The sequence below is a fragment of the Lacerta agilis genome, chromosome 12 (genome assembly GCF_009819535.1).
Source record: "Lacerta agilis isolate rLacAgi1 chromosome 12, rLacAgi1.pri, whole genome shotgun sequence".
Classification (NCBI taxonomy): domain Eukaryota; kingdom Metazoa; phylum Chordata; class Lepidosauria; order Squamata; family Lacertidae; genus Lacerta; species Lacerta agilis.
In genome coordinates this window covers 29,032,227-29,046,401 of record NC_046323.1, presented here as the reverse complement: position 1 = coordinate 29,046,401, position 14,175 = coordinate 29,032,227, and the positions used below count along the sequence as shown (strand labels likewise).

Here is a 14,175-nt window from a genome sequence, read left to right as displayed (position 1 = left end):
GTTAGATGGCTGTTATTATTTAGTTCAACTTTAATAGTATATTCCTATTTCTTGTGTGACATCCTTTTGGTTAGTCTAAAACATGATTTCTCCTGTGTGTTTCAGATGGTTGTGTCATTGTGTTAGGCTGTTTTAAAACATAGATCTTTATCCACACATGAAGGAGCTGTGTACTTTGTGCTAAACTTAACAGTAGTGCAGTTTTCCTGTCGCCATCATGCTCTCACACTCTAGATACTGTGTACTGAAATATCCTGGTTCCCCCTTCCAACTTCAGATTTAGACTTTCTCGCTCTATATTCCCACTAAAGTGATCTACCAAGGCTTGTTTTATGTTTGCCTTAAATTCATCATATTGATGATAACAGTGAGATTTTGTACTTGATGGTGTTTGCTGGTTAGAAATCATCGCCAAGTTTCCTGAACTCATTACTATGTGCTTTTTAATTGAAATGGGGCACTGGAGAATTACCACTGTCTTATAAGATTGTTTACTTCGAGGTTTCCGTATGCAGTGCACCTCTGCCTCTCTCCATTGTTTAGGCATGGGATAGATAATAGTATTGTTCTATTGCCACGGTTGCTCTTAATGAATGCTCCGTACAATCTTAACATTTCTTCTTAACTAAGTAGGCTTTACGTCACATGAAAATAACAGACTAGATTTTTAAAATTTATGCTATAGAGCTGTCTGTGGAGAAGTTTTGAAAACTGGAATTTCCAGAATGGTGCAGATCTTGGCTTGTAGATGTTCTGCTTCTCTGTTACATCCATCACGAGGGGAGAGTGCAAAAAATAATAGGCATGCCAAATTCTCAGAGCATCTCTGGTGACAGATGCATTGCTGAGACAAATGTTAAGCTATTGCTCAGTAGTAGAATAAAATTTTGCTTATGTGATATATAGCATCTTTTTTAGTCTCCAGCTTGTTTATACCCATCTCTTCTTTTGCTCATTTTGACTTTAGTGGCATTCATCTGTCCGTCCTGTGTCACATGGCAGTCTACCTCAAAGTATTTTCCAAGCACCTGGTATAAATTGCCACTGCTTTAGTGAAGTGTGTGGCTAATCTTCAGATGGGGGGAGTGAACTATTCTTAGTCATTTTGCATTAAAGCATCAGAATGTCTGTTAATTGTTAGCCATTCAACTACCTAAACTCATGAATTATTATCAGTTTAGCAGCAAAAGGATACTGATTTCTGCATACTTGAGGGACTCTCTAGGTATACAGAAGCTGAAATAAATAAAAATTACTCTCCTCAAGGTGCATGAAATATTCATGTCAGTTGAGTGAAGATCAAGCAAACCAGATATGGGGGTGGAATTAGAAGGAATTGACCTTCTTGGGCCCCTGACAGCTTACAGGAAGTATGATGGGATATATTGCATCTGATTAAAAAACCTCTTATACAGAGATATTTTAGAAATAAAGGAAAATATATATGTATATGCATTCTGGTTTGGAACCTGAGCCTTCTAGCATATAGGAACATAGAAAACACAGAAATCAGCTTTATAGCCAGACTGCTTGTCCAGCTAGCCCTTTATTGTCTCTTCGAACCAGCAGAAACTCTCCAGGATCTCAGGCAGAGGTCTTTCCCATCACTTTCCACCTGATTCTTTTAAGCAGCCAAAGGCCTTGGAGGAGAGGACTTTGCCCCTGCTTTCCCCTGTGAGATCTGAAAAGCAATAGAAGGCTCCTTTTCTGGGCTGGTTAGAGCCCAGAACAGGAGCAGTTGTTTTTTGTGTGCTGGGGAACACAGCAGCATTTTCTTGCAGGTGGCACTTGTATGCTTAATATATTCTTTCATCTGGGGTGTGCTTGACAATCATTTGTATTGACATGGCAGCTCCTGGCATTCCAAGGAGATAAGATGCTGGCTCCTGGGAATTCAATAGATCAGTAACTCAGCTGGTCCATTGAGTCCAGACTTCCCTAATTTGTTGCCACAACTTACTGAGTTAATTGTGAATAGTATAATACTTTCCCTCTATATGCTTAAGTTGTGTATATTGTTTAAAGATGCATGGGATGAGACTTTTAAATCCTAGAATACACCCAAACTAAAACACCTTAATTTTAAAATGTTGAAACTTTTTTGTTCATGGAAATAACACCAGAACAAATAGTCAATTCATGAAGTATTTTTACTACTCAAACCTGGCATTTCACTCTCCCATTGTTTACACGTATCTGAACTCTTTTATCAATGCCTCCATTCTCTCTCTTCTCTTTTCCTCTCCCATACACTCTTTCAGCGCTTCTAACTCTCCCCTCATCTTGTCATTTTCAAAATCTGTCATTCGGAATCCACCCAAATGTTCCCTCACACGCCCCTGCTGTTAATCATTCTCCCTCTTCTGTTACACCTCCCTTCTAAACAATTGTCTGAATTTGATGTTCCATGACAACAGAAAAGAATATAAATCATGGTTTAAACAGTACTACTGAATTCCACAGGTCTGTATTCCATTTTCAGAACTCATTTGTAACAATTCCTTTCCTGGATCAAATGAAAACTTCAGAGTTAATAGAGCCAATATGTACAATGCCCATGACAATGCCCATTGAACTGTCACAGGTGTCATGTTGATAGTTCCTTTTAAGGAATCTGATTTGAAGAACCACAACTGGTAATTCAGAGTCTCGCCCTCCTTCAGTTTATCTGTTTCTTCATAAACAAGAATGAGGCCCACATTTAATCTAGGCATACATTTCTAAGAAGGATGTTTCTTGTAGGAGTCACAGAATAATTATTCAAAGTTCAAGGAAGGTTAGCAGTTCCTTGCCCTCCTGCAGTGACAATTGCATATTCACCTGTATCCCCAAGTTTAATGTATGAAGACAATTGTCCATTTGCATCCACAGTCAGTTGAATTTATTTTCTGATCTAGACGTTAAAGCAAGATAGAGTTCTTTTTCCCAACTTACCAAGGTTTCACATTCCTTTTTCCTTTTGGTTGAGGTGAAGTCACCCAAAGTTTTATGTTGTCTTCACAGCTGTTTCTCCAGGGCTTAAGCCCCTCTGTTATGTTAGAGTATTCAGCAGCCTTTTTTCTGGTTCCCAACAGCCAAGTCACTTTTCCACAGACTCAAATCCAAATCATAGTTCTCTCAAGTGAAGTGTGTTGGACACTCATTTGTACTGGCATGATGACTCATGATGTTGTAAGGGCCCCCATACAATTTCTGCAAGCTCTTGCAGAAATGAATATGCAGCTACTGCCTCAACAGAACCAATCTTAATATGGTCTGCTACAGAATCACATCTTAAGTTTTACTTCCTCCCTATGTCTAGTCTTGCTGTTAACTCAGCAGTGGTGGAAAGGGAATTCCACACTACATTAGCACAAGCTTCAGCAAATTCAGTGTACTTTATTTCACTACTCCTTGGCAGATGAATTCTCGCTTGGAACCCTCTCAAGATGGACTTCTGCAACTGTTCATGCTCTTTTGGTTCCAAATCACCAGTACTGGAAGCCACTTTCCCTGGTACACCATAAGGAGCATGAACAGAGTGCAGGTCTCAAATGAACTCTTCTTCCTCCCAGTTACAACTTGTACCAGGGCCACTTAACACCATGAGTTGGCTCTTGGGAGAGTGCTGTCTCTAAGCTGAACTGCTGTGGCTCCTGAACCCTCTCTGCCAAGGCTACCTGGGTGGTTCTGTGTATGCACTCTGCAATCTCACATTCTTTGACTTCTCTTGTAAAAATCTTCAATTCATTCTTCTTTCTACGTCCCTGAGCTTCCATCAATGTTTCTTCTGGGCCTTTTTCTCCCTCTACTCCAATTCTTGGCTCTCTGTCTCATTTCCAGACAGGACACCTCAAGTTCAAGCGCCATTTTTTAAACCTCTATGGAATCGGGATTCATCCCTGCATCTTTGTTACCTCCATTTGAATTTGGTGCTTTCTTATAAGGCATTATCTAGCCTCTACTACCTCTCCAGACCAAAATAACACTTGACTGCACTGCTCTGGGTCTTCTCTTAAAGTTCCGGGTCACCAAAATTCTGAGGTATTCAGGACTTCGCCAGTTTTGTCCCATGATTTTCAAATTCCACAAATTTGGATGCTACTGCTTTGCTGCCAAGTTGGGACATCTTGGGGTCCTATAGAAGGCCCCTGGGCATCATGAGGCTTGTTTTGTCAGCTGGTTCACTCATTCTAGACTTTTCTATTCTCAGAACAACCTGCTACCTGCGTGGATCAGCCAAAGATGTGGCATGACACTTTGATCCTAGAATCATCAAAGCCAGAACACTTAGATGAATTTAAGAACATTAGCTGTATTTATAGAAAATAGTACTGGAACATATGTCAAATGAGAAAGAAGAACAAATTGTTTTACTATACTAACCTGGCATACCTGACTTCTCTCTTTACAGCTGTCATAACTCTTACCTATGCCTTTATTCTCTCTCTCCTCAACTGTTCTTGCTCTGATTCCAGTTTTCCATCACACACCCTTGCTGTCAGTCATTATTCTACTGACTTTTCTGTTCCACAATGGAACTTCAGGATCTTAGGCAGTTTCACATTATTTGCTGAAGCACAGCAGCAGAAGTCATTGGTAGGGTGGGTGGGGGTCTTCCTCATCCCTTTCCTTTCCCCTGAAACTTTCCTCCATGACATCTGAAAATCATTACAAGGCTCCTGCTTCATGCTGTTTAGAAGTCCCAACAGTTGGGGTCTGTCCATCATTTGTATTGGCACAGCAACAATAGTACCACGTAGGGAGCAATATTTTGCTTCATACATTAGTGCTTTTTTATTTGCTGATTTTCAAAGTAAAGGCATGGATCTGTTTCCACCAGTTATCTCCATTTTACATAACACATCATTCTAGAAGATCCCCCCCCCAAAAAAAACCCTCAGGAACAGCAGCTGTAGCTGGAAGTCTGAGTGTGCACCGGTACTTAGTCTGAATGAGCCACCGTTATTTAGCATTGGGAGTGCAAAGGCTACCACTGAGCCAGCTAAACTTTTATTTACTTTTTGACCAGGAGTGCCTTTAGCAGGAGGAGGCACAGGTTACCTTCTGGGAAGCAGCTTATTACTTTGGGGTTAAAGTTTTTTTCCACCTTTTCCTTGAACTATTTTCTCTCTGTGTGTGTTGTATGTTCAATGTAGAGAAGCGGAATAGCACTCAGCTGCCAAATTCTGAAGCTCGACTCCTCCTCGTTCATCGCATCCCTGATCTTGGTTCTAAAAGGTGGAAATTGTAGTATTCTATTAAATATCTAGTATTCCTAATTACAAAAGCATGTTTGCATCTAAAGGCACAAGAGATCCCTTTAGGTATTGGTGTACACTCTTGTGGATTGGCATAAAATAATGGCTAGCTGAGTTGGCCACGTCCACATCATGGACTTAAAGCATGGCTTCCTCCAAAGAACTGTGGGGACTGTATTTTGTTATAGGTGCTGGGAATTGTAGCTAAGGGGGTGGGGCAAACAACAGATCCCAGGATTCTTTGGGGGAAGTCGTAACTATTAAAGTGCTACAAATGCAGTTCCAGCGTATAGTGTGGATATGGACATTGCTGAACTGAACTTCAGTTTTGATCTGCATTGCTTTTGTATTCTTTTGTGTTATACAAAATGTGCTTGTCTTGTTCAGCTTGTGAAAAACATTCTGCAAATCGTTGCCTAATCAGATTATTTTAATCACTGTCTGTTAAATTCACTTAACCGTTTTTAAAGCATATTTTAAAGCAGTGTTCAAATTACTTTATCATCAGAGTGATGAGATGGCTTCTGTACATACTACACTTCTAACTTCTTTGTGTTTCCATTTAACTATAATAATAAAGGTTAGGATTGTGAGACTTCTATCTGTGGAGAAAGCATAAGCTGGTCCCATCCTTGATCTTGATGTATATTGTAAAATGATACCATACTCGGATTGTAAAGCTTTTTTTTGTTGTGTTTCGTGTATTAGCAATGTATATTGTGTACAACAAACTGTACAAATCTTACTAGAAACACATCTGAAAAGATAAACTTAACTGCTGAGCAGTGTATTGAGTTTTTAAGTGACAGGCTAAGGGTTTTTTCACAGCAAACGGTGGCTGACTGGTTTGTTCATGTGATAAATATAAATCACTGTTTTTAAATATCATCTTTGAAGTGCCTTTTTCCATTTTTTTAGCAATTAATTTAAATGAAGTGCACAAATAAAAATAACTTATCTCAATTAAAAAAGAACTCCCTTGTGGCTTTCAATGGTATATGTTGTGAATTCCATTACAGTGTTCTCAGCAGTGGATCAAGAGATACAAAGTGTTTGAGATGTATCTGAGTTTTACTCAAGTAGACACCTATTTATATGGACCCATACTAGTCATGAGTGTAACTAACACTTAGTTACAATCCTCTTATATGGATGGATACTGTGTTTATGATGCTTCCAGGAAAGATGGATCATCTAAACTAAGAGAAAGAGCTGTCAGATAGCTAGAATGCTCACCTTCTGATGCAGCAGCTGACATGTTTACTTTACTATTGTCACCTGATATATTTGTTTTAAACTCTTTCTAACGTTGTATTTTAAAATTGCTGTAGCCCACCTTGGATGTTGTGGTGAAGGGTGGATAAGAAATTGAACTACCGTAAGCTTTATAATGTCCCACTTATTCTACCAGTTCTGCTACTCTCTTCATTGGAACTTCAGAACAATCTCTCTGTGCGCCAATAGGTTAACCGTGTGCCTGAATTAAAGTTTACTTACATTGTAGTACTGTAGATTTATTACTTTTTAAAATTTAAACTAGAAATCACCACAAAGAGCCTGACGGTGTGGTATCAGAGTGAACTAATAAAACCATGGCCAAACTCAGGTGGGGTGTGGTAGCTATTTATTTCTTCACTGGAAGGCCCCTATGTGATGATACCTGATGGCTCTGCTGTTTATAAAGTGCAAGGGCAAAACCTTATTGGAGTATAATTAAAACAAGGCAAGACCTTGTGTGCTGAATGATGATAATTAAGCACACTCATGACATTTGCCAGATACACCTGGTTTAGGCCTATGTGAAGAATTAGTATAAATGGGAGGCACTGCAAATGACAGGCATGTACATTAATTCTAATCCACTAAAGTGGTGCATGAGCAAGCTTCTACTGTGGGGGCGGAAGTGGCTAACCTCTGGTTCTCTAGACGATGTTGGACTACAGTGTCTCCTCATCCTGGACTGCAGGTCAGCACTGTAGCTCAGTAACTAGCTAGAGGACCACAAGTTGACTACTACTGCTGTGTATCAAACCACTTTTGGAATGAGGAACCATAGCATAAATGAAACATGCTGCGGACATCCCTAAAGGAGGTGATTGAATGATCCATGGTTTAGTGTTCAATATGTAGAAAATTACACAAATGCATAACTGCAGCATTTCCACGTAAGAAGAGTGGACACACACCCTCTTGTTCATATAATCACTTTAATCATTACCCATCAATTTTAGCTTGTACAGTACTTTTGCGTAGTGGTAAGGTAAAAAAAAAATACACTTATGTACATCTTTCAGTGCTTTTTCTGTTAAAATTCCCCTATAAATTGATTCTACTCTTTACTGCACTCATTTGTACAAGAGCCCTGAGAAATAAAAATATGTGGATTGAGCTTTAATAAAAAATCCCAAAATTACCAACCCTGATCTGGCCATAAGCCATTTTTGTTACTCATCTGAGCTTAACTCGAGTAACTTGGTGGCTCTTGTTGTGATGAGGATACATATGGAGGGCCACCAGTTCTATGTGTTGAGCTGCCCACCACTACAACGGGATCTTGGTTACTGTAGACATATTTTGGTGATCCTTGGCTGCTAAATGTAGATAATTCCCATTCAAAGGCACTTTTTTCCACTTGTTGCTTTGACAGATTTTACCAGTTTCAGGTATCCTCCATTATTCTGTTCTTCATTTCCAAATAACAAAAGGTCATGCTCTACTGAAGCTAAGCATTCAAATCCTTGGTATCTTTCTGGTTAAAAGTTCCTGAAACGCTGCCATGGGCAGTACTAGAGCTAAAACACAAACACGGAAGTATTAAGATGCTTTTTGGCGAGTGAAGCTATCAATTACGAAGATAATATGTTCTATAAAATCAATTGAATGCATTGTAAAAAGCTGCAGGCATGGTACAAAACTAGTACTTGCATTAACACAGCATTAGGAACACACTAGTGTTCTTATACAAACTCCAGGAATATTCTGCTTTGTTTTCTTCTCAAAGCTCGAGTTCTCTCTGTAAAAGAACACAAAAACAACATTCATACCTGAAATACGTCAACGGAACCTTTTCACTTCTGTAATAAGAGTATTCTGCTCTTAACTAGTGCCGCTCTAAATATTAACTCCCTTCTGCTCAAACTTCCAACAAGCAGCCTCGAACTTTTTAAAGAAAAGGCAGGCAAGGGATATTTATAAATAGATTTTAGAGGCACTAAAACTTGTTTAAGGTACTATAATTGCAAAGTGACAGAAGAGTCAGCATGCTCTCTTGTGCATGTAAGATTTGCATCTGACTGTTACAAGGAAAGCACTCTTCAGCAGAGGTCTTGCTATTAACATAACGTACCTGCTTAGTCACGAACGCAGGTTTCCCGGCAGTCCTGTTCTGTCTCAAACCTGTTTTGGTTACCGTCGCAGCCTCCATACCAAAAGCGAGCACAGGAATTTACATCCTTGGCATAATACCACATCATTGTATAGTCTCGGCAGTCTCCGGTTTTCATTGGTTCGAAACATCTGTCATCTGGAAACAAAATGGGTTGGGTTTTTGTTTTGTTTTGTTTTGTTTTTTTACATCTACTGAGACCTGCTCAAATTCTACAGAAGCACAAAACCTTGGGCCTTGTCTTCCCCTGCTATGGTGCTGTGAATAGGTGCGCCTGAGGTATTTGGTAATGGGAGGGTGTATCTGTAAACAACAGCCACTCCCCTCTTTTCTACAATCAAGGTAAACCTAGCTTACTCCTGTGTTTGCCGGTTCTGCCAGTTTTGCTACAGAGCTGAGTTGTACACAGCACTAACTGACAGCTATTGTCCCTCTTCCCCAACCCTAGAAGACCTAATGCCGTGGTACCATAGTTCTCTTTACGTTCTGTATGGAAGACCTTCCAAGTTTGTCCACGTTCCATTCAAATGCAGAGGCTTATTTTGTTCTATTATTTACTGACTAGGCACTCTTGCACACACATAACCTGGGACAACACGTCAATGGCATTTACTCCCAGGTTGGGATTGGACATACAAAACTCTCTGTCTAGTTAATGTGCCCCTCTTGTGGCTGTTATGTCCCACAAACCCACTGATGACATGCTAAAGACTGTTACCTGTGCTTTATTCTGCCTATGGCTGCTTCAGGCCATGAAGTGATCTATGAAAAGAGGAAGAAAGCTTTCCCCTTAACTGGTGACCTTGTTCTGTTGTCATGTGATAGCCTTCAATTCCGCTGCCTCTAACTTCAACTTTGTGGGGAGGTGGCCTATACAGTCATACTTTGGAAGTCGGAACGGAATCCGTTCCGGAAGTCTGTTCAACTTCCAAAACATTCAGAAACCAAAGCACGGCTTCCGATTGGCTGCAGGAAGCTCCGGAAGCCAATCGGAAGCCGCAGAAGCTCCGTCAGACGTTCGGGTTCCAAAAATAGTTCGCAAACAAGAACACTCACTTCCAGGTTTGCGGCATTCAGGAGCTGAAACGTCTGAGAACAGCTGTTTGAAAACCAAGGTATGACTATATAAGCAAATTCAAGACCCATAAAGTCTGTACATAACTCAGTTGGTAGAGCATGAGACTCTTAATCTCAGGACTGTGGGTTCAAGCCCTATATTGGATGAAAGATTCCTGCACTGCAGGGGGTTGTACCAGATGATGCTCATAGTGCCTTCTAACTTCTATGATTCTATCCCTTAACCCTTCCATTAGAAGAATCCCTTCACACCTTTCGTATGAGGCTGCAGAACAGCTGACAGAGGTTGCACATCTCTAGTTACATTAGATACGTGAGTTATATCTGGCTTGGGAGTTCTGAATTCAAAAAACTTTTGTGTCTCATGAACAGAAGGGGCGGCTGGTCGTCTGTGACTATCAGGAAGTTGCTTAGGAGGAGCTGTAGTAACATAGCGGTCCCATTCAGTATGCGACACTCCTTTCTCACTAGGAACCCCTGGCGATAGCTGTAGAAAAGGAAATAAAGAATTAAATGTCAGTGGCAAATAGGAATGGGGGAAATTCTATTCAGTTCACATCTCAAATCTATCAAGGTCACACTTTCTGAAACAATATGAAAATTTAAAACGCAGCCATCATTCATCCGTTTTTTCAGTGCAGTTCTCCAACCAACCAAAGTTTATGAAAAGGAATGTGTATGGCAAAAATGAATGAATTCGTGAAAATAACATATAAAGATGCATTGTATTAGGAGAAATTGCTTGCAAAAATGTGTGTGTTAGGGGAAATTTGCTCTTGAATGCTGAAGAATTTTCAGGAGGATTTTTTAAATACAAATTCCTGCAGAAATTTGGCGAACTGAATATAAGATTGGGAAAATGACAAAACTTTCCAGCCTTCATGGTAAAACTAGGTGAACTTAAATACCAAGGCCAAGAATTGAAACCTGGGGGCCCCTACATGCAAACAACAACAACAACAACAACAACAACAACAACAACAACAAAACATGCTTTACTACTCAGCTATAGCCCTTCCTATATAAGCACAATTCTTAAGGAATACTTACAAAATCAGTAACTTCCGGCTTATGTGGAGGGATGTAAGGCTCATGTGTCTCAACTACAGAAAACTGACCAGTGTGCTTCGTTCTTGTCTCAAGTCCTGGAGAAAGGGCTGAGCTGAGCACGTTGGTGATGTAGGAACTGAAATCATTCTCACAAATTTGTTTGAAGATCTTATTCTCAAGAGCTGAAAGGGTTTGAGAAAGTCAATGCTGTTAGATGGAAATACACATAGACCAGGAATGAAACCGAGCTGATGGTGACAGGCCCATTCGTTTTAACCAGGGGCCCTCCAGAGGTTGTTGGACTCCCAGCAGCCCCAGCTGGCATGGCCAGTGGTCAGGAATCATGGGAATTACATGAATGAATTTATTATTTCTGTCACAGACCAGTTCCAGCTCACATACAAAATCAGGGAAGTTATGAAACACAATAGGGATACATTTAAATTGGCAGTTCGGTGTAACAGGGACAGTACAGATATAGCAGCAGTTAAAATATATGAATTAGATCTTACTCACTAAAATATAACTTGAAGTTGTCATTTAAAACCTTAATCATGATACGGCAGCTTGTTCCCTAGGTTTTATGGCAATCACACAGAATTCGGCCCATGGGAATTAAGTCCCAATTTTAGTATATGTGCTGCCGAAGCGAGCACAAGGGAATTAAGTCCCAACACCATCTCAGACGACCACAGGTTCCTCACCCCTGCTTCAGATTGAGGTCCACTCCACTGTATGATGTGTACGTGTCGTGGGAGGGTTAAGATTGTTTTCGAACGGTTCCAGGAATCAAACGGACTCCCAGAACGGATTAAGTTTGACAACCAAGGTCCCATTGTAATGTGATTTAATGCTACTTGTAAGCCACCTTGGAAGGAAGAGCACCCTAGCAGGCAGGATACGAATCTAATCTTTGTAAAGAAGTGAAGAGTGCTTGCCACTTAACTCTCCGAAACATCACACAACTACTTTTTAAATAGCTGAGCTTACTGAGAAGTGGAGCTCAGCTGAGGAGAAAACCTGGGGTGTGGGGGGGGGAGCAGACAGATGTTTTGGGACTACAACTCCCATCATCCCTAGCTAACAGGACTAGTGGTCAGGGATGATGGGAGTTGTAGTCCCAAAACATCTGGAGGGCTGAGTTTGCCTATGCCTGGACTAGAGCTTTGTACACCCCATGCTTTTAAAACACATGCCACCCCCCAAAGAATCAAGGGAACGGAAATTTCTCTCTCCCAGAACTACAATTCCCTGTACCCTTCACATACTACAGGCAGAGGGCCTTCTCGGTAGTGGCACCCTCCCTGTGGAACCCCCTCCCTTCAGATGTCAGAGAAATAAACAACTATCTGGCTTTTAGAAGACATCTGAAGGCAGCCCTGTTTAGGGAAGTTTTAAGGACTGTTTTTATTATGTTTTTAGATATGTTGTAAGCTACAGGATGGCTGGGGAAACCCAGCCAGAGGGGCAGGGTATAAATAAATTACTACTACTACTACTACTACTACTACTACTACTACTACAGATCCCAGGATTATTCAGGGAAATCATGTGGTTTAAATGTATGGTGTGTATGCAGATTGTAGGGGTGTCAGATACAGGAAAGGACAGTATTTAGCATATTGTCCCTCTGCTAAAAATAAAAAAAAATCAGACACCTGTATCCCCACTCCTTTTTTATTATGTGAGTGGATTTAAATATACACATATTTTTGGTACTTTTAAAAGCTCACTATAAACATTTTAAGAACCCCAAAATAAAAATCAAGTGCAAATGGCATGAAGCCTTCCTGCTGTCCAGTTCCTAATGGTCTTCTATGGTCTCTATGCTGAGCTGGGTGTGCATATATTCATTGATTTCAATGGGTTTGGACATATTTGAATCTGCATATAACCAGGTTGCCTTGCTGTAATCTTATGCCTGTTTACGTGGGACTCTGAGCAATTTAATTCCGTAGGACTTACTCCCAAGTAAACAAGCATAGGATTGGGCTGCACATTCCAAATGATTAAGTTCTTTATCCTAAGGTTCTGCTTGTTAAAAGATCTCTTGTAAAAACAATCCTTATCATTTTGATTAAAAACTATTTTGCATGCAAACATTAAAACAAGGAAGTCAGCAAATGCAACAGTTAAGCAACATATGGGGGGGATACTTCCATAGCTATATAGATATTCTGAATATATATACACACTAAAAACAAGCATTGCTGCTGTTCCTTATTATACTTTATCATCATGCAAAAGCTCCCGCTGCTATCTAAAATTTATAATACCAATATGCGTTACTAATATTCCAGCAAATAACATTCCAGAGAGGTTGCTCCCTCTTACCTTGCAGGGTCATGAAATCATCTATCTGGTAGACATGCTCTAGGTCCGGGTCTGAAGCGATGAGGTCCAGATCTTTCCGGAAACTTTCAAAATTGGGATCGCTCTTCTGAACCACCCCAATGACAAAGATTTCAATGTTGAGAGCGTGGGCGTTCTTCACAACAACCTCCAGCGAATTCTGGTCGCGGCGATCTGCTTGCCCGTCTGTTATCACAATGGCCACCTTTCTCACCCCTGGCCGGGCAGCCTGGAACACATCAATGGCGTTGCTGAGAGCTGTAGCGGTGAACGTGCCTTCCCCCAGGTACTGCATGGCATCGACGGCACTTTTCAAGCTGTCCTTGTTGGGGAACTGCTGCAAAGTGGACACCAGCTCGACTTTGTGGCTGAAGTTGATGATGCCGACGCGAGCCGTAGCTTGGTTGACGGTGACGGCGTCAATCACCGTTTTCACAAAGCGTTTGATCCGGTCAAAGTTCTCGGGCCCAACGCTTTCTGAACTGTCAATCACAAACACGAGCTCCAGGGGGTTTTCTTTGCACTTAACACCGCAGCCTGTTGAAAAGGGGAGTGAGATGGGTTTAGAATTAAGTCAGCTATCTGCTATGTAGATTTTAAATAATTCCCCAAGAGTCGCAGACTGGGGTCCAATAAATAAATAAATAAATGCTCTGATGTGCACACAAGGTGCTTCCTCTGTCCGTGTGCATGAGAAAGGCTTCCCTACATTCCCTTCTGACAGCAACTTCAGATACATCTTGGAATAAGTGTGTACATGCTGTTGAAAATTAGGAAAGACAGTGGACAACCCCACCTGTTTTCAGTGGATGGATGTGAGTCTTTGGTTCCCAGCACTGGTGAACACTGCACATTCATGCTATTTGGAATAACTGTTCCACTAAGGGTGGCTTCATACATGTGATTTTCTTCTTTTCATTGGTATAGTGCTCCTCACCTCACACAGAAGTAGAGATGCAGCAAGATAGTAAAGGTAAAAAAAAAAAAGGTAAAGGACACCTGGACGGTTAAGTCCAGTCAAAGGCGACTATTGGGTTGCGGCACTCATCTCGTTTTCAGGCCGAGGGAGCC

At 40.8% G+C, this 14,175-nt stretch overlaps 1 protein-coding gene across 3 annotated transcripts in view; it reads right to left on the bottom strand.

Annotated features, from left to right (window-relative positions):
• Positions 1 to 7,433: 7,433 nt before the first annotated feature.
• COL28A1 (collagen type XXVIII alpha 1 chain) overlaps positions 7,434 to 14,175 on the bottom strand; it is a 68,309-nt gene continuing 61,567 nt past the window's right edge. For all 3 annotated transcript variants that reach the window (XM_033165584.1, XM_033165585.1, XM_033165586.1), the window contains exons 32-36: positions 13,087 to 13,641; positions 10,753 to 10,934; positions 9,955 to 10,189; positions 8,587 to 8,763; positions 7,434 to 8,253 (exon numbers count right to left, since the gene is read on the bottom strand). In XM_033165584.1, coding sequence (XP_033021475.1) covers positions 8,591 to 8,763; positions 9,955 to 10,189; positions 10,753 to 10,934; positions 13,087 to 13,641 — 1,145 coding nt within the window. In that variant the 3' untranslated portion in view covers positions 7,434 to 8,253; positions 8,587 to 8,590. The remainder of the gene's footprint in view (positions 8,254 to 8,586; positions 8,764 to 9,954; positions 10,190 to 10,752; positions 10,935 to 13,086; positions 13,642 to 14,175) is intronic.